The sequence below is a fragment of the Urocitellus parryii genome, chromosome 5 (genome assembly GCF_045843805.1).
Source record: "Urocitellus parryii isolate mUroPar1 chromosome 5, mUroPar1.hap1, whole genome shotgun sequence".
Taxonomy (NCBI): Eukaryota; Metazoa; Chordata; class Mammalia; order Rodentia; family Sciuridae; genus Urocitellus; species Urocitellus parryii.
Genome location: NC_135535.1, coordinates 24,260,671 through 24,281,716, shown reverse-complemented (window position 1 = coordinate 24,281,716; position 21,046 = coordinate 24,260,671). Strand labels below are relative to the sequence as shown.

Below are 21,046 nucleotides of genomic sequence, written 5' to 3'. Positions count from 1 at the left end.
GATATATGTAATGATATTTGATAAACATGAAAGACGCAGTACAATAAGGGCCACCCAAAATAGCAATCTTTATATTCATTTCTTAACTTTATATTCATTTCCATATAAAACTCCTTGTGGGTGGTTTTTTCCACCTCTGTACTTAACTGCTAAAAAAAAAAACCTATGGACTATTCTTCAATTCAACTAATAAAAGGAATAGCACCTTAAGAACAAATTATGACTTAAAATGGTTGTTTAGAAGGGCATAATAAGAAACATTAGTCCTATAGCATAATACGATCAGCTAAAGAAAGTCAACTAGCTTGTGGAAGTGAATTAAAAAAATAATAAGATTCGCTAACAAAGTTTTTTTTTTTTGGGGGGGGGAAACAAAATGCTGTCAATTTGTTTTCAATTGAGTTCATCTAACACTAAGAGTTAAAAACAGACCCATTGCAACTGTGGCTATTCTTAAGAATAAGCAGCCTAATGATATTGTTAAGAAAGAAAGAAAAGTCCTTCCACCTGAGGACTCCTGGCGCATCTCAAGCTGTGGCAATGGGAACACAGAGCTGGACTCGGCATCTGTAATAATGCCATTGGCTTAGCCAGAGCAGGATCCAGGATATCTGCAGTGTATAATAGACTGATCCACCTAGGAAAGTTCTCAGGTTTTCCCTCAGCGCCGTACTTGTTTTGTGTTCAGCTAAGGGCCATCTGATCTGCTAAGCTGATCTGACCCAGCCATTAAAGATCCTCGGACTCTGGGATTTTGGTGGTCTTGTGTAGAGATTCCAGTGAAAAGGCTGTTGGAGAAATAGGTCTTGATTCTGGAATATGCTCCATTCTGTATTTCTCGATGTAGGGTACAGCTACGTCCCAAACCTGAGCAGCAAAGACAGAGGAAGTTGAAAGATCAACAACACTGTTTCCACATGCTATTAGACATCAACTTCTCCCCAAGTCAAAATATCCTGTATGCCTGGCTAGACCTAGGCTGAGTGGCTGTCCCTCTGCTTTTCTTTGGAGCCATTTGAAACATGATCTATGTCAATTAGCTGCTGACTGTATAAAAAGTCTTTAAAAATACAAAGTCCAAAACATTTCTAAGGTTTTGAAGGTGTTGAGATGCTTTCTCTTTCAAAGCAAAACAAGCAAGCAAAGCAGACAACAAATAGAACCTAGAAAATTCAATGCGGGCATAGTCAAGGATGGCTTCTCAAGGGTATATCATGACCTTGTGCTTTTTAAAGAAGCCTTAAATGATAAAAGGCAGTTCTTTGGATTTTCCCATGGCTCTACCTCCATGCCACAGTGCCTTGTGCCTTTGACTCTTGCTACTCCAGTATGGCCTGTGCCAGTCCCCATCAGTGTTACCTGAGACAGGTCATAGTCTTATTGCTCAACTCTAAAACTACTGAATCATACATTTTCACAAGATAGCCAGGAGATTCATGTACATATTCAAGGTTGAGAAGCGCTGCCTCAGATCCTGGCTTAGTTTCCCCCTCCATCTATCAACTTATTCTCTTTTAAGCATAACATCTTTTCAAGTTATGAAACCCATTTTTTTTGGTTTGCAGCTGCTTTTTCTCTAATTATCACTGACAGCCAAGAACTCTCTGACCTTAGAAACTGTCTCCTTTCAGAAGCTAGTTCCTCATACATACACCTTTCACCTAGTACCAAAGTGGGTATTGGGCGAGTGGCTTCCCCTAGCAGGGTGCCAGGTGCACTTAGAAATGACAGGTAGAACGATCAAAGAGAAAATTTGTTTTCCTGAAGCAGAGCAACTATTTGGGGAGGAATCAAGTGATTTTTAGGGAACACAGGATACTCACAAATTATTCAAAAAGTTTCATATATGTATGATATTTATGATGAATCGGCATGCTAGGCAGCTATATCAATCTTCTAATCCTATGGTCAATGTAACCAGAGGAAAATAAGTGGCAAAGAAAACCTATAACCCTCCCAGCAAGATGGGGCAAGGACATACTAAAATACTAGATGAACTCAAAGCCCCTTTGAAATAAAAACCTGGAACTTAATTTCCCCCAGGTCTGTAAAGCCCTTGCACCTGGTGGGGGTAGTTTTGACAACATCACCAGAAAGAGAAAGTACTTTTGAATGAAAGAGAACATCGTGGGGAGGGGGATGGCCTATGAACCTCTCATCTAATTTTTTTTCTCGCCACGAATATTGGTCTCAAAACTCTTAAAAATTCATTTCAGTTTCCAAGCCTTAGGTCATCAATGTTTGGGTGCAGCATGAGACACTGGTTATCAAATGGCTTCTGCGTGGCTTTTCAAGCTGCCTCCCTACCTTTGTGTTCACTTCCAAGGAATCCAGGACACAGTAGAATCAGACAATGTTTCTCTCTCTCTCCACTCTCACTTTGCTTTCTCATAACAACCCCAAACTAAGAAATAATCCAAGCAGCCAACTTGCCTTCTGTTCCAGGAGCAGCCTGTGTGCCGCCTCGATGTCTGGAGCCATGAAGCGATCTTTTATCCAGGGCCTACAGAGAAAAGCATATCAGTCCATCAGCCAAACATTTGGTATTGCCAAGGTTCACAGTTCTGAAATGGTGTAACTTCCAGGGACCTGTTGACTTTACCTTACAACAGAGCGCACCAGGTCATAGACCTTCTCCAGTGGAGTGGTTGTTCTCAGGGGTCGTAGGAACTCTATGCCCTGGCAGGCTGCAAGGAGCTCAATGGCCAGCACTAAAACAAAAATGCCAAGACAGTGGCTGATTAAAGCCTTTTGACGTCATGCTTGAAGAAGAGAAATCATCCAAAGTCAACAGTCATCAATAGCTAACAAACAGGTAGTGCTTCTTTGTCTATTGGGGGAATGAAGTTGCATTGGTATCAGTTATCATTTTAAACCTGCTTTTCTAACCTCTTGGAAGTATCTTTAATGGTGAGAAAGGGACAATTGAGATATTTACCTAGATAGATTATGAGACTTCCTTACCTAGATTGGTAAGGAAGCTTTTGTAAGCTACACCAATGAAAACTGCCTTTTCCCCCATTCATATCTTCCAACCAAGGTTTGTTGGCCGGGTTTGTGTCACGTGGGTAGGACAGGAAGTCAGAAAGAATATCCAACCCTGATCTGGATCCCAAACCTATTAAGTCAGTCTATATTTCAACAAGATGTTCATTTATATTCCCCTACATTTCAATTCTTTAGTTAGAATCTTCTTAGATGCTACAAAGAGTTGCCAAGTTGTCCAATATTTGCTTTTCTGTCTAGACTTTAATTTCCAGGAGGGCGGAAGCCAAGTATATCTCATTCGCTGTTTAACCCACTGTGCTAAAGTGGTAGATGCATGTCCACCCCAACCAGGTGGGCATATTTTCTTTCCATGCTCCCACTAGTTACCTGTTCAATAAATAATCAGTAGGTGATAAATAGATAAGTTTTTATCTTATACTTTATATATAGCACCAGTGGATTCCAAGATTTATAGGTATTTGTTAAATATCTATAATCAAAACAAACTTAAGTAATGAATATGCTTGAAATACGAACTGCCATTTCCCCCCAATTGCACTTCCCTGGCATAAATGGACAGAACACTGGATGAGCTAGATCTACCATTTATGTGTCAAGTCTATAGCAGGCCCTTTATTACGAGTTCCAGGCTCATTCAGGGATGTGACCCAAACAAAGATCCCTGCCATCATAGAGCTTGAATCTCACTGGGAAAGACAAATAGACCTAAGTATAGATGAGTTACTCAAGCTCCATTAGAACAATGGAGAAAGAATGGCAATTGCTGATGGGGAAGGCATCAGAGATAAAAGCTGGTCAACCACCTAGATTAAATGAAGAAGGGAACCACGCAAAGTCCAGAAGATCCAGGAAGGTACAGAGGGAAGGATGTGCTCATTGGCAGGTACAAGGCAAAACTGTAGCTCCAGAGTAGAGAATGCAATGAAGAGAAGAGGCAATGAGAGACAGAACCCAAACCACTTTGTGGACTGCAATCAGGGTTGGATTTTGTTTTGAGCCCTAGGAAGTAACTGGCAGATTTTCAGCAGGGGCATGGTATGTTCTCAATTATGTTTGTCAAAGTTCACCCTGCTTTGTTGTGTGTGTCGACTGCCAAGGAATTGTAGTGAAAACAAGGAGACTAAATAGGAAGTGCCAGTCTTGCTTTGTTATCTTTGGAAGGTAGGGTTGATTTGCTGACGAAATGGAGAGAAGACAAGAAGATAGATAAAAACAACTATTTAGGTCTTTTGGTCCAAGCAACTTGTGCAATGGGGGAAACATCTGAAGAGTGAACATTCAGAATGCACTGTGGTAGACAATAACATGTCCTGGTGAAGATGTGGAGGAATCGGACCCTCAAACACTGCTGGTGGGAATGTAACACAGTGCTGCCATGTTGGAACATACTCTGGCTGTTCCTCAAAAAGACAAATGCAGAGTTAGCATCTGACCCAGGGCTCCACTCTAGAGAAATGGAGACTTGCCCACACAAAAACTTGTACAGATTCACAGTTGCATTATTTATATGAACCAAAAGGTAGAGACAAACCAAGTGTCCTCAACTGATGAAACAATAAACAAAATGTGACCTATCCATATAATAGAACATTATTTGACCATAAACATGGATGAAGTGTTGACACATGCTATAACTAATAAATACAGGCTACAACTAATGAATCTTGAAAATATTAGGCTAAGTAGGAGAAGCCAGTCAAAAAAGATACATATTGTATGATTCTGATAGTATGAATTGTCAAGAATAAATAAATCTATAGAGACAGAAAGCAGATCAGTGGTTGCCTAGGAGTAGAAGGAGTAGGGAGAATGGGTATGTGATAGCTAGAGGGGCCGAGGTTTCTTCTTGGGCTGATGAGCAAGTTCTAAAATTGATTATGGGGATGGTTGCACAACTCTGTGAATACACTAAAATCCCTAACTGTACACTTGAAATTGGTAAATTGTAAGAAATGTGAATATATCTCAAAACATCTATTATCCCCTCCCTAAAAAACAATATTCAATTTTTACATTTATCTTAAAATAGTTCCGATCTTTGGTCAGCCAATAGTATTTATGAAATACTATTGCATAAACTTAGGAATTTAAGAGGATAATGTCTAGAGGAAGGCAGTTTCTCTTTCTTTAAAAAATAAAACAAACAATGATTAAGAAAGCAGAGAGAGGGTTACTTATCATAGCTGTCTCCGTGATGTTGCTTTGTCACACAAGTTGGACCTAAATCTTAGTAAGTCTTTACATTCAACTGCAATGTATAGGAAATGTGTGGGACAAATGACAAGTTAAAAGTGACACCAACTCCATCCATTTACCTGCAAATGCCACGATTTTATTCTCTTTTATTGCTGAGTAATATTCCATTGTGTATATATACCACAGTGTCTTTATCCATTCATCTACTGAAGGACATCTAGGTTGGTTCCACAGTGTTGCTATTGTGAATTGTGCTGCAATAAACATTCATGTGGTTGTGTCCAATATAAGGTGGCTGATTCATAGTGGGGTTGGGAGCGGGAGCATGGGAAGATTAGACAAACTCTAGATAGGGCAAAGGGGAGGGAGGGGGAGGAAAGGAGCAAGGGGGTAAAAAAAGATGGTGGAATGAGATGGACATCACTACCCTAAGTTCATGTATGAAGAAGACATGAATGGTGTGAATATGCTTTGTATACAAACAAAGATATGAAACATTGTGCTCTATATATGTAAAATGAATTGTAATGCATTCTACTGTCATATATAGCAAATTAGAATAAAAAGATTTTTTAAAAAGTGACACCATAAGGAAGCCAACAGGCAAATCTAGAATGTCAGTCTTTCTACAGGAAAACTAACCTGACTTTTCCATTAGTTAAAGGCACAAAGGGGGAAAAAAAAAAACAAAGGACTTTATAGATTAAAAGAAGTTTAAACTGGGCACAGTGGCACATGCCTGTAATCCCAGTGGCTCAGGAGACTGGACAGAGGATCACGAGTTCAAAGCCATCAGTAAAAGTGAGGCACTAAGCAACTCAGTGACCCCCTGACTCTAAATAAAATACAAAATAGGGCTGGGGATGTGGCTCAGTGGTTGAGTTCCCCTGACTTTAATCTCCAGTATAAAAAAAATGAAGTTGTTTAAAATTATGACAACCAAATTTAAAACATGGTCCTTGGATCCTGACTTGAACAAACCAACCATAAAGACATTGAGACACTGTAACTGGGAAATTTTGAATTTGCATTTGGTGGTGACTCCAGGATTTAACACTGAATGGTGTTGGATGTGATAATGGTGTCTTGGTAGATAAGAAAGCATTCATATTGAAGAGAGAAAGGATATGGGAATAAAATGATTTGACACTGGGGATTTGCTCGAAAATAATTTGGGAAAAGTAAAAAAAAAAAATGAAGCAATTGTGTTAACTGTTGAGTCAGGGTGAAGTGTGCAAGGGTTCATGGTACTATTCTCTCCCGTTCTGAATGTATTTTTAAGATTTCGTTTTTTAAAATCCAAGGAACCAGTTGATCTTGGCATAGTTCCTTGGTGTATAATTCTCACAAGCACCAGAGTCACCTGGAAGAATCTTTGAACAGAAGTTGCTCCTGTCCTGTCTCTAGAGTTTCTGGTTCAGCAGGTTTGGGAGGGAGCCTTAGAACCTGCATTTCCTAATGAGTTTCCAATTGTTGCTGCTGCTGGTGGTGGGTAAGATCTCACTTTGAGAACCACCAACATAATATTTTACAAGCGTGTTACCTTGTTCCACGTGTTCAATGACCCGGAGGGCCTTCCTGGCTGCCCACCCTCCCATGGAGACGTGATCCTCCGTGGCAGCACTGGTAGAGAGCGAGTCCACAGATGAGGGGTGGCACAGAGCCTTGTTCTCAGAAACTGCAAGAGACCAGTGCAAATTAAGAAGTGCTCCCGGGAGGATTAAATACCAAAATGACATGTGACTTCCTCAAAGTCTCCATAGCATGGAAGACCATCACCTGGAGATCTTGGCCATGACCCAAGCGCCAGATGGTTCAAAATCACTCTGGGAAAAAGGAAGCAAGTCAATTTTTCCCCAGAGTGAGAAGGACTCTAAAGTTCTAGTGAGTTCTGAGATAAGGCAGGGATGAAGAGCTTAGACTCTCATATGACAAGGCCAAATTGAAAACACTGGAAGCATTTCGTATGCCCTGGAGACTTGGAGAAAAAAGTCATGAATGATCATGTTCAGTTACTGGAAAACAATTTGACTGCTTGTGTAAGCAGGAGCAACAAGATTAGAGTTCAGGTGTGACATCTGAGGGCTGAGGCTGGTCCTACAGGTTTGGGGCAGAAAGATTTAACAGTTCCAAATGCTCAGCATGACATAAGTGACATTCTGAATTGAAATAAGGGCTTAGTGGTGGCCAGAGATATCTCTGGGAGGTGAGGGAAGCTTTCAGTGGGTCCTCTGAAACTTGATTGTGCGCATTGAAGTCATAGGAATCTTGCTATAATACAGATAATGAGTTTGGGTTGAGCCCTGAGGTCCCCTTGTTCTAACAAGCACCCAGGACTATACTTTAAGCATCAGGGACCTAGTGTAAGGAACTTGAGTTCCAAGAGGGCAAGGTCCTCACCAAGGGCTGCGGCTGTGCAGTGGGCTATCATGAAGCCAGAGTTCAGACCACCTTCAGCCACCAGGAAAGCAGGCAGCTCACTGAGGGAGGGGTTACAGAGCCTTTCGATTCTTCTTTCACTAATCGCAGCAAGTTCATGGACGCCGATGGCCAAATAGTCAAGGGCCTGAAAGAATCTTGCAGTTTAGTCAGCCTCTATTGGAATATGTATTTCAGGGTTGGGAGTGATTTTCAAAAGCTTACTTTGGCTGGGTATTCACCGTGGAAATTTCCTCCAGAAATTGTCTCTCCCCGACTGGCAAAGACCATCTTTGAAAACAGGTTAAGGTGGAATAGAACTTCAAGCCTAACTCCTGCCCCACCTGCTGACTTTTAGCATTGAAGCAGTGGTCCTTGTACAGATGTGGGGTAAAGGGAAAGAGACAGTCTTCCTGAAAGCACATTGACATAAAGGAGCACAAAAGAAAAAAAATAATTAAAGGTAAATTGTGTATACCCACTGGGGCCACAGAAATATGGAGTATGAAATTGTGACTTCTCTGAGGTCAGAGATTCCCAAGCACCATAATGTACTAATCTGATGATTAGCAGTTGCATTCAAAAACTGTTTAAGTTGAAACTGAGAATAGAGACCAGGATGCCTGTTTGAAAGCAAATTTTATTTCTTCAGTGGCTACTGTGAGCTCGTGCTCCATGAAGGAACTTGTTGAATGGAAGACTAGGATGATGAGTGACCATCAAAATATCTGAAACAATTGATGCTGGGAAAAATTTCAAACTCTTTACTCAATAATTCTGTTGCCCGTCAGTGTCTAACAACAGTCGGCAGTGAATGGATCCTTCCAATCCATCAGTATGAGGCAACTTTAGGCTCACGGAATAGTATTACTTTCAGAAATAATTCCAACCTTTCATAAACCGGCGGGCACCCAGGCAGATACATCCTGGTTCCAAAGAGCTCATTTTCACCTACTAAAGAATACAATCGATCCCTGTACCTACAGATTCTGCATCTAAAGATTTGATCAAACCCAAATTGGAAATATTTGGAGAACTGAGGATGTAGGTCAGTGCACTTGCCTTACATGCACCAAAACCTGGGTTCAATCCTCCCCTATTATAAGAAAGAAAGAAAGAAAGAAAGAAAGAAAGAAAGAAAGAAAGAAAGAAAGAAAGAAAGAAAGAAAGAAAGAAAGAGAGGGGTGAGGGGGAGGGAGAGAAGGAGGGGAAAGGAGGAGAAAAGAAAGGAAAGGAAATATTTGGAAAGAAATTGTGTCTGTATTGAATGTGTACATACTTTTTTTCTTGTCATTATTCCCTAAATACTACAGTACACTATTCATATTATATTAAATACTACAGTACATTATTATATTAAATACTATATATACTATTTATATTAGGTATTATATTTATATTATATTAGGTATTAAAGGTACTCTAGAGATGGTTTGAAGTACATGTAAGGATGTGCATAGTTTATCTGAAATACTATGCCTTTATATAAAAGGAACTTTGGCATCTTCCCGTTTTGGTATCCCCTGGGGATGGGGGGAGGTCCTGGAATGAGTCCCCCACAGAAACTGAGGGACAACTCATTAACTGGGAACTTACCGTGTGTGAGAAAGGGTCTGACCTTCAAAGAATTCGTGTTGCATGTGTTACATTAAATTAGTCAAGTTTGGAGTGACTCTATGCACTCAACTGGAAACTGATTAGGCCTGGCTCTGGCTCTTCTCCATAAACCTACCCCACCACAGGCCTTGGGCTCTCCTTTCTTTCAATCCTGGGAGCCATTGATCACTGTGCTCATTGAGGACTTAAGTATGTTCTATTGTCCTGTAGTTGTTCTGAGTTTGTCTGTTGGCTATTGGACTATAGCAATTAGACTTTAATGTCCATAGTATCCAGCACTATGTAATAGGTGCTCTATATCTGCAATAAAAAATTGAGGCATATATTCTTTCAGGAGAACTCCCAATTATTAGCCTACATAGAAATCATAATGAAGTCTTTCATTGAGAAAATAAAAAAATTTGTCCCCTCCCCCTCATCCAGGAATTCAATGGTAATCCATCCTTCCTTTCTTTCCCTCCCTCCTTCTTTCTTTCTTTCTTTCTTCCTTCCTTCCTTCCTTCCTTCCTTCCTTCCTTCCTTCCTTCCTTCCTTCCTTCCTTTCTTTTTCCTCTTCCCCACCATGCAAGAATGGATGCATGAGATGAGATTCAGTAGAGTTCATGAACACTACGATCCCACTTGGTGGCCAGAGGGGAAGGGGACTGTTTGAGGTGAGTTGAGAGATCCACAATCCTGAGGATTATTTAGTGTGGGTTTGAGTTAACTATGAAGCAATGTGAGAGAATCTAAAACACACATTCTAAGATAGTTTTGTCAGAAAACACACACCAAACGTCTTGTGAGAAACCTTGCACAGGTATTGTGTGATCATCTGCTAACCCAGACAATGAACTGCATTCAGGGTGTTAATTGTGCATTTTCTCCAGCATTGAAATGCTCTGCAAAATGACTGCTGAAACCAATCCTAAAATTACCAGCTGGTATTCTATAAGTTCAGATCAGCAGACATACAAAAAGATACAGGATTATCTGTTGCACTGTTCAGTTCGGTGGTAATGATGTCTTTCACAAACGCTATGGTGTCATTCACCACACCATGGATCTGAAATACAGTCATATAAATAATATAAATACAATCATATCAAATAATATAACCCATTAATTCCAGTAGAAAACAATGTTCTAAGGTAACATCTTTAGTATTTCCCCCAGAAAAGTGGTTTGAATTTATAATCATGACAATTATGCTTGATTCATTTAGAACAGGAAAATAGCATGGTTAAATCTTCTGAATTTTCATTGAACCAAATTAGAATAAATGCATTATAATATGAATTTACATCAGAACAATCTATTACAAAACTGCAGGATGTAAAATATAGGATGTCAATTCCAGGGGGTTTTGTTTTCAGATAGGATGTGGCAGCACATGGGTAAGTTACTGAAGTCTATAGTTGAAGCAGAAATGGAAAACAGATGACAAAACTTACCTTACCGTGTGTGAGATATAAATAAGAAAATGCAGACAAACTCTCAGACATGATTCACAGAGATCATTCAGATGATGCCTTTTATCCAGGGAGGTTAAGTTTATGAAGCACGAAGGTATCACATTAAAAGATACTCAGAAGCAAGGCAGCCACCCTGCACCAAGCTAAGGATGGCCATAATGCTGCATAGCAGCGCCTGCCATCTGGCTTCTTCCAGATGTCAAGATAGTTGAGCTATCTTGGCCAAGATATTTAACTCTGTTTCTCAGTTCCCTACTATAAAATCGGAGAAAGTACCTATCTCGTAGAAAAATTAAAATTAAGGGATTAACGCATGGAAAACACTGATTGTGGTGCCTGTCACATAGAGTCAACTGTCATTCTTAGACTATCAGAATGCCCTTAAGCCAATTCATTTGGCAATTCTTTCCTGTAAATATTCCAGAATAAGACTTGCTGAGGAAAAGAAAATAAGGGTGTTTACTCGAAGGAGGACTCAGTAGTATACTTTAGACTGAACTTGGCACAAACTAACTGACATTTTTTTTTAAATGCCTGTTAATCTCTCAATCAATTTATAGGAATTGATATAATCAGCAAAACAGAATGCCTAATGCCAGCGCAGCTCATCTGCACTTTAAAGATTCACATATTAATTTATGATAATTTACCTAAGAGGCAGATAAGGTATACTCATGGACAGGTACATGTATTTTATTTATTTATTTGTTTATTTATTTATTTTTCTGATTTGTTATATATGACAGCAGAATGCATTACAATTCATATTACACATATAGAGCACAATTTTTCGTGTCTCTGTACACAAAGTATAGTCACACCATTTGTGTCTTTTTAGATGTACTTAGGGTAATGATATCTATCTCATTCCACTATCTTTTCTATCCCCATGCCCTCTCCCTTCCCCTCCCACCCCTCTCCCCTATCTAGAGTTTATCTAATATTCCCATGCTCTACCTACCAACCTCATTATGAATCAGCCTCTTTATATCAGAGAAAACTTTTGGCATTTGTTTTTTTGGGGATTGGCTTACTTCACTTAGCATTATTTTCTCCAACTCCATCCATTTACCTGCAAACGCCATGCTTTTATTCTCTTTTAATGCTGAATAATATTCCATGTGTATATACACCACATTTTCTTTATTTATTCATCTACTGAAGGGCATCTAGGTTGGTTCCACAGTTTAGCTATTTGGCACTTGAATTTTGAAAGATGGAAAAAGGGTCTCCTATACACATCCCTGACCAGCTGGTTTAAGATTTATCTAATAGGGTGAAACTCTTTTAACTCTATTGAGTTGTTGCTCTAGATCAACAAAGCAAGTTGTCTACTGGACTCTGAAAGGAGGTTAAGGTAAAGCTATTCAAAAGAAACTGGTTTAGCACAGAGAGTAGAGAGTTTTTAGTAACTGGAAGAATGCAGGCATGATGCACATAATTTTTCATAGAGGTACTAAAGAAAATTGGATTATGATTGGCCATGACATGGTTTTCTAATACCTCTTTTTCTATTTTCTCTGATGAATTTGGGAAAAGAAAAGACACTTGGTTGACTGTCTTGCTTTTTGTCCTACCTGTGGACAGCAACGCAAGGTGTAGGCATCCTGAACACGGTCACAGAACCTGTGGCTCTCTGTGGAAGAGGGAGAGGAGACAGGTTACCTGTTACCAATTCTTCCTAGAGAACACCCAACCAAATAAGCTTACTCACATAAACATGCCCAGACCTGCTATCTCTGAAGGGTGGTGATCTGAGTCCAACAGAGATCGAAACCGAAAAGCCACTTCAATTTGCCCACGGTGAGGGCGGACAGCATGAATGTCTAGAAATGAGGAAGGTGAAAAGATCTGAGAAATTAATAGACTGCTATCAGGACCATCCAAAAGTCCAGAGGTCCTTCCCTACCACTCAAAATTAGAAACTCAATTCCAAAACCAAAATTTCCTTTACTATTTTGTACTTTAAAATACTAAGGTGCAGACTATATGTGGATTCTACAAAGAACTGAACTGGAGACACTCAAAAGAACTGGGCTAATGATAGCAGGGAGCTCAAATAGTGGCCTCATTTAAGATTATTTTTCTGCCTTACTTCTTATTATATAGGGGCTTTTAAAAATTCTCTGCTTTCTCAATAAGATACTCCTCTAGTTTTTCTCCCCCAATTTTCTAATGAAGACCAATCCTGATTCTACTCTAGTTTTAAAGTCCTGCCAACAGATTCCTCAAACAACACCCAGTTTGACACAGGCACTGCACGATCTGGGGCAGGTCATTTAACTCCCAAGGTCAGCACCTGTAAACATGGTCATTGCAAGGCTCAAGTGTGGCATAACTCAGAGGAAGCTGTATCAGAACTGGGTGTGCCGTGGGTATCTGGGTTTTCCCTTTCTTCTCTACCCCCACAACTCCCATGCCTAAAACCTGCCACCAACTTGCCCCACCAGCTCTGGGGGAAGAACCTCACGGATGGGAAGAACCCACTGACCGGTATCAAAGGCTTTGGTGGTTCCCTTCAGCACCTCCAGGGTCAGGGCCGCCACAATGTCAGCCTGCCTGGCGATGGCACTGGCTCTCTCTACAGCTTCACAGCCCAGGGAGGTGATCATCTGCGTCCCATTGATGAGTGCCAGGCCCTTCGGGGAAGGAGAGAAAAGTTTCCTAGTGTATCTATTATAATGAGCCTAAATGAAAGTGGTTTCCATATCTTTTGCTTTTGGAAGAGAAATATTAGCCAGTCAGCTGAACTGTTTATCCACGTTTCTAAAAGTGCAGGGCAGTAATGCTTATTGAAGCCATTGAGGAATACTTGCTATCATATGTGAAATTGTTAGTACAAATCTGAGAAATGAATACCTGTTGAGTGTCCCCATTCTCAAGGCAGCCATGTATCTCTGGAGGATCAACAGCACAATCTTTATTATGCTGCCTTTTTCCAGTTTCTCACCATGATAGGAGAGACATCCTAAAACAATTCTGGTCCAAGCATTTTGGCTTAGAGCATCCTAAGGGACCAGGGCTGAGAGCATGTCTTAGGAATCCTTAGAGAACTAGATTTAAAGTTTAGGAGATCCACCCAAGCATTTGTGGCATGAAGAATCTCAAATGCTCACACAGGGAGAGGCTCTTTCTTCAGTGAGCAACTTCTAACAAACATGTAAGTCACTTTTGATTTAGATAATTAGTGAGACTGGCTGTACACTGGAGATGGTAGGTACAGGAACACTCGTTAATGCAAACAAATTTTCCTTGAGTCTCATTACCTCTTTTGGTTTCAGAACAATTGGTTTCAATCCGTGAGCTTCCAGGACCTATAGATTGATCCAAAGTATGAAAATGATTATCAAATGAAACACCAGCCCATTTCTGATTTCATATGGAATCCAATAAAAGGTCTTTAAGGCCAAAGAGGGTACTTGGCAGAGCATCTTATAAAAGAGTAGACCTACAGGAACTGGCTCTGCTCATATTCTCTACTCCTGTTCTTTAGTCTGAAGACAGACTGGTCTTTCAAATAATTTTTCTACTTTAATCAGGGACTCTTGTCATCTACAGAATGAATTTTGGTTTCTAAGATCTTTGTGTTCAGTTTACACCTTTGACTCACTTTTATTATTGCTGGCTCTAGACATACCTGCTCTAGGCTAAGGCTGGGTGGGTCCTGTATGCATGTAAGCCTGTCCCTGCCTCCAATCTGGACCTCTCATCTCTCCTTTCTCTAAACCCTGGCAGAACCCCAGCACAGGGCTTGGGTGGTAAATGTGTGTGCATCCATGAAGAGGGGATAATGGAATCCCCTCTACCAGATAGAGACAGAATCTTGGAGGAAAGAGGAAGAATAGCCTTCTCCTGAAACAAACAAACAAAAATAGTAAAGACAGTCACTAAATATGGTCCCTTTAGGAAAGAAGGAAGAAGAAGTAGAGAAAGATAATGCTAGTACTACTTAACTAGGTCCATTTCACAGGAAGATTTGAGCACCTATCTCATGCCACATTCTCTTCTCTGGCTTAGGCTGGGGCTGAGGGTAGAAAGATGGAGACAAGCTCAGGGGCAATCAGATAATGGTATGTGGAGTCCTTGGAGATGTAGGAAGTGTGTAGGGTACACTAGGGTGTAATCAGTGAGCTGCTAGGAACGCATAGAGGGTGGGCACGAGGGATGGGAAGGATAAGGAAAGGGACCAGAGGAGCAGAGAGAGAAGATTCCTAGAGGACTTCTCAGAAGGAGAAATAGGAGTGAGGCAGATGGGGAGGCCTGATACTGTGCTGGGCTCTGCCAAGTACCCAGCACACTCCAGCTGCAAGCAACCTCTAGAGTCTGTAAGGAAGAACCCTGGAAAGGAGGGATTAGAGGATCACAGGAGGAACAAGACCCCGGAAGCCACATTAAGTCTAGACTTTATCCTGAGGATAATGGGAAGCATGACAGGTTTTAACCAGAACATTCTTGGATTTGCTGTTTAGAAAGGCCAGGATGACTGGTGTGAAGGTAGAAGGGGAAACTCTGTCCACAGTCAAGAGGGGGCTGCATAGAAGAAAGATGATCTAGAATCTGAACCCCGACATGAGGATCTAGTCCCTTAACTTCTTCCCCCTCCTTGACCCTCCGTCTCTTTCACTTACTGTTAGGGGACCTCCCAGTAAAGGACACTTTGGGCTGATGAAATTTATTGATGGATGAGGAAACATGGATTTATTGAAAACACACTTTTCTGATTAGCCACCAGGGAGGGAGTTTGAAGGAGGCCACACAGTCAGTGCTCTGGCCCACTGTCCTGCATTAGTAAATCTAGTTCCTAAAGACAACTGGGACAGTATGTGACCTTCCCAAAGGCCACTAGAAGTATCATGGGTGCAGAATCAATTCCTAGTTAACACTGACAGCTCTACCTTTTCATGGAGGTGATCCCCAAACCCAGGAGGCTGACAGTTGGGAAGGGAAGCTAACGGCCTCGACTAGTTTGACTTCTAAGCTTGGCTTATCTCATCTTTAACATAAGCACAGCAGTGACTCCCTCACTGGGCTGTCCGAAGGATCAAGTGACAGAAGGTCCTGGAGAGCACTCGGCATCCAGCTTAGAGAAGTTGTTGTAAAAGTCTTACATATTTAGCATCAGCCCAGCCGCTCTTTGGAGACCACATCTTCCCTTCTCCAATTAGCCCAAGAGCCAGATGAGAGAGCGGGGCGAGGTCTCCACTGGCACCAACAGTGCCTTTCTCTGGAACGTAGGAAAGGCAGGAGGCTGCAAGAGAGGTGGCCATCAGCGGCTTAAAGGGCCCTTCCTTCCTTGTGGTTATCCCGGCCTTGCCAGGGAAGACCACCCCCACCCCAAACTGAGTGTGGCATCGTCTTAGGGCAAAAGGAAAGTCAATTCTTCAAGCACAGCTAGGGCTTAAGGAACAGCCTAGTTGAAGGTTCTGTCTAGTCCCTGAATTTAAGGGACTAGACTTAAGAGGCTCATTCTAGTCTTCAAGATGCCAAGTGCTAAGTGAAGGGTGCTATTGGGTGGGTTAAAGTTCACAGGAATAACTGTCATTCCTTCTGCTCCCCTAGTCCCATCCTTCCTCCTTCTTGCCAAACCGATTTTTGTCTTCTTAGCGGACCCTGAAGCGTCCAGTCAATCAAGTCCACTTTGTGAGCCATGCCCAGCCTCTCTGGAAGGTTGGTCGGGGGCTTCATCTCTTACCATTAAAGGCTTCAATAACTTGTTTGAGGGTCTCCAGGGAAATGCCACTGTATCCTTTGGCTAAGACATTAATCCTTAAAGCCAGGAGCATCCGGCACCTCTCAGGACTGAGCGGTTTCCCAACACCTACAAAAACAGAATTGACATTTTCCCCAAGGAAACCAAACCCTTTTCTACCTCTCAGCTGCCTCCATCTCTCCAATCTTTTCCCTCCTCATCCCAGCCTCCCCTTGCTCTCTGTAGCTGGCTGGTTGGCTCTTTCTGCTGTCTGTCTTGCTTCTTGAAGCCTCAGCTTCAGACAAAGATAAAGCCTTAGATTTGCCTTTTCAATTTCTCTCCCTAGAATGCCTCAGTGAACCCCAGCCTCCCCAAAACCTTTAGAATAGTGTCACCCAGCACCCCACTGCCACCCCCCCCACACACACACACACATACAGTGTTGAGATTCCTCAGCACAAACTCTGGCTCAGTTTCATGAGTACCGAGTTTTGAGAGATTTTTGTCATCTCATCTCACCCATCCTAACTCATTCCCTGAGTTCCCACTTCTCCTGAACGCACCACCGTCTCTGAAGGGTTGAGGCCCAACCTCCTCCTCCACCCGGCTCATTCCTTTTTCTGAGGTTCAGCCTAAAGACAATCTGATCTGATGCCATCTCTTTTCCTTCCTCCACCCCAGCACCTTGTCCTTGGAATGCACTGGGAACACAACTGTTCACGGCTGTTACGAAAAGACTCACACCGTGCTATATTTTATTCATGAAGCAAACAAGAACTTGGAGGCACCCCATGCTCTGGGTAATTTACCTGAAGAGTGGGAACGAACCAAGTTGACCTGAAGCTCCCTGGAAAAGAAAGTTAAAAACTCTCTTAACTTGCTCCAGGTGAAAACGTGCCCCCAGTTGGGAAAATGAAGGCAAGAAGAGTGACATCCTCGGATGTCACTACCAACTAATAATGCAGTTTAACCCAAGCATCACCCTGCTCATCTGTAAATTGGGGCCAACATCAGTGAGTTTCTTAGATGAAAAATAATTTCAAAGATAGGGGTGTTTGAAAGGTGAGCGCAGGTGAGTTTCAAACTTACTGTAGCTTATTGACAGGTATGACAGTTCTGGCAAATTTCCCAAAACCTGTAGTAATGCCATAAACAACTAGAATAAAAAAAAAAAAAAACAGATATTATGCAATTAGACGCTGGAAGTTTTCTTGACAATAAAAAGAATTTCATAACATAAAGAGAAATCCATACCTGTTTTTTCCTTTATGATGCTGTCTATGACTTCCCTGGATTCCTGTACCTTCTTTTCAGCAATTGGAGTGAGCTAGGAAAACATTGGTCATAACTGAGCACCTTGAAGGTGTCTGCATCAAAACTTCATTGGAAACGGCCAAAGGAGGTCCTTCCCTCCCTCCCCCATACCTTTATTTTGTAGTGTCCCTTTCCCAAGTTGACCAGATCCTCTGTGGTCAGACTGTCCCCATCTAAGTCAATGTACTGAAAAAGAGGGAATCTCAGTGAGGATGAACAGCTTAATCACTCTCACAAGAAGCCTCCAGCAGGATGGAACTTTGACACTCCAGAGATCTTATTACTGCGGCAAAACATCCATGTTCTAACTTTAAAAGCAGCTGGCTTAAGAGGAGGCTGGAGGCCAGGTGGTGGAGCATGCCTATAATCCAGCTACTCCAGAGGCTGAGGCAGGAGGATTGCAAGTTTGAGGCCAGCCTGGGTAACTTAGCCAGACTCTGTTTCAAAATAAGATAAAAAGGGGTGGGGATGTAGCTCAATGCCCAGCATGTGGAGATCCTGGGTTCAATCCCCAGTACTTCAAAAGAAAAAAAAAAAAAAAGCCCAGGAAAGGAGGGTTTGAAATGCAAAAGCATAGTAATGCATTTCCCAAGCTCCCTTTCCCTATTACAGAAAGCTGGGGAAAGCCCTAAAGGAAAGTGGTTTGCAGCTTACCTTTTCAGGCTCCCGGTATTTGCTGTATCTGAAGCCAGGTAAAGGAAAAGATTGGACAGCATGGAAAAGCCCCGGCCCCACTATGTCCCAGTGGTCCCCAGAGCTAAGCAAAGATCCTGCAGGAAAGGATACAGGTAAACTCCTTCCGGCTGAGAGGGAATGAAGTCAGGGGACATTGCATCGCCTTCTATGACTGTAACGACAAGCAAAATAGAGCCCTTATGGCCCACAGTTTACAGCCATGTTTGGGCTGCTGCTAAACCAAGAAAGGCCTATGGGTTGTCCTTGGATTCTATAGAAACGGCTGCTTTAAAACAACTTCCAAGGCTTTCAAGTGGTCTTAGCGTCTTTACACAGGAGAGCAAAGAGCAGAGATAGAGCCCCAGGTGTTTACATTGAAAGTGCAAGATCTGCCTGCCACCTCCTTCCCGTCTCCTGACCGTGCTGCCTTTAAAATCTGAACTTCTGATGCCTCTGTGCTCCCAGGATCCAGCCTGCTGAAGTCTATCCAAGGGCAAAATAACCTTTGAAATGATTTGGTAACTGCAAAGGGATTCAGGCCTTCCGTCTTGAGTTCAAGTTTAGGCTTTGTCACTTACCAGCTGCCTAAATGCAGCACGAATAGCTGACGGACTTACTGGCTCCAAGGTGGACAAGAAGCTGACTGACCTCTCGCACAGAGGCATGGCAGATGCCCACCCAGAGCAAACACTCAACAAGTGCTCCTGTTCTCATCATTTCCCCTGAAATGGGGGTGACAGTAGAGCCTCCTTCTAGGCCCTGTAAGGACAAAGTCCAGCTCTATGGCCACCAGCTTGTTCCCCTCCCCTGAGGCCACTCACCCACTTCCACAAACTCATTGTCCTCCAGGGCCACCTCCAGCAGATCCTCATTGTCCAGCAGGCCCAGGCCCTTGCACCGGCGCACAAGGAAGCGCACAGCGTCCACGGAGGCAAAGCCACCATTGTCTGGCTTGTTCTTCACGTAGCGTCGCACGGCCTCACGGCCTAGCCAGCCCACTGTGAGCTGTGGGTCGGTGCAGGGCACCGCCAGCCATTCCCCTCGCACATGCACCGTGTACCTGGGCATTGCTCCGCTCCTGCAGTCCCGTGGCCCAGTGAGGCCGCTGCAACGAGAGCTCTTTCTTCCCGGGAGATAGTCTTGGGAGGGAGAGTTTTTATCCAGCTGTGACTGCTGGGGTGTGGTTGGCCTGGAGGACGGGAGGACCAGGATGGGCTTTCAGAACACACCCCCTCCCTCGCCTTTACTCATTCATGAATTGGACAAATATTTATTGAGGGCTCCAGGTGTCCCTTTGCATTTTTGAAACTGAGCTAGGTGCAGGAAGTGGGGATGTAGGCAGCTGAGACCCTGTCCTTCTGCGAGCCAGCCCTGTGGACAGACAGGCCCAGGGTCTCCCGCCCTGGTGATTTCAGGCACCTTCTACTAGTCCCCTCTGGTCGGGGTCCCCGGTTTCTCCCTTTCCCCTTGTTTTCATACATTCTCCTACACTGGGGGGCAGCTTATAAACACTATGTTCCTGTCTTTATCTGGAATTACTCAACCGCAAAATGCATCCTACTGGCCAATTGTGACACCCGGGAGTGTGGCAATCTTCATTCATTTGTTTATTCCACAAATACATATTGAGTAATGACTCCTTGTCACTGGTAAGCGCTTCTGAAGCTCTTGCTCCACAAAAAAAAAAAAAAAAAAAAAAAAAAAGACTGCAAAGGCCAGAGATCATTTTCACAAGTAAAGGTCATCACCTAGACAAATGGACCGCCATGGCTTGGCGATCTATGACTTATTAGCCCAGAGCCAGTGAGGTATTAGCCTTTGTCTCCTTTTCAAAGGCAAAGGGTCTATCTCCTCACTGCAGAATTTGCAGTAGCTAGCTAGGAACAAATCCTGGTTCTGGATATCTGAGCTGTTTTACCTTCAGTTTCCTCACTGTAAACTGGTAATCATGAAAGTGCTTCTCTCAAAGGGCCATTGGGAGGATAATGCCAGTTCATGCATGTAAAGCCCGTAGGATAGCCTCTGGGTATTGGGAATGCTATGGAAATGTTTGTGATCACTATCTTCTACATGCATAATACTTTTGATGCTTTGTCAATATTTAGTCTCCGTAGGTGGGTATCTCAAATCAATCAAGTTTCTTCACCACTGTAATTGCTCCCAATACATAATTCATTTATCCCTAGCATAAAGAATTCTGACAGCATGAAGGAATTAAAAACTGTGTACACTATTTTAACTAAGTAGCACTTCAGTAAAGAGCAAGTTAATAGAGATTTGGTTACTGCAAGATTAAATTCTGAAAAGTGTGTTTCCACCACAGACTCTTTGGACAGAGACACAGCCACTTCCCACAAACACCCATACCCACACCCACAGTCTCTTTCTTGGACAACTTCCTGAAAGTAATTGAAACTTGTCCTTCAGTACTCACCTCCTGAGTGTGGCCTGGAATTTGTCATTGCCTGCATTTGACTCACATAAGTCATCTTAAATTCCAGTAATCCACCTTTTGACTCAACCTTCTAACCTTCCAATTCCCCCTTACTCCTACTTTAACCTTCTTTTACCTTGACCCTGACCTCTGGTTGGTCCCTTCTTCCCTCCACTCCCCCACTTGAATCACTCTTAAAAATTTTCAAGGTCCTTTGCACCCCTCAACCTATGCCCTGGG

General features: G+C 42.5%; 1 protein-coding gene across 1 annotated transcript; it reads right to left on the bottom strand.

The window, feature by feature from the left end:
* Positions 1-117: 117 nt before the first annotated feature.
* Positions 118-19,535, bottom strand: Hal (histidine ammonia-lyase). The gene is made up of 20 exons (XM_026397410.2): positions 19,194-19,535; positions 18,484-18,544; positions 18,352-18,379; positions 17,809-17,883; positions 17,638-17,710; positions 17,473-17,539; positions 17,193-17,230; positions 16,387-16,512; positions 15,803-15,942; positions 13,961-14,008; positions 13,186-13,333; positions 12,425-12,520; positions 12,272-12,330; positions 10,205-10,285; positions 7,849-7,914; positions 7,606-7,771; positions 6,749-6,883; positions 2,603-2,711; positions 2,434-2,503; positions 118-867 (listed from the first exon to the last, which is right to left on the bottom strand). Exons 1-20 carry the CDS (start codon positions 19,438-19,440, stop codon positions 730-732), a joined length of 1,971 nt encoding a protein of 656 aa, XP_026253195.1. The 5' UTR covers positions 19,441-19,535; the 3' UTR covers positions 118-729.
* Between the last annotated feature and the right edge of the window lie 1,511 nt (positions 19,536-21,046).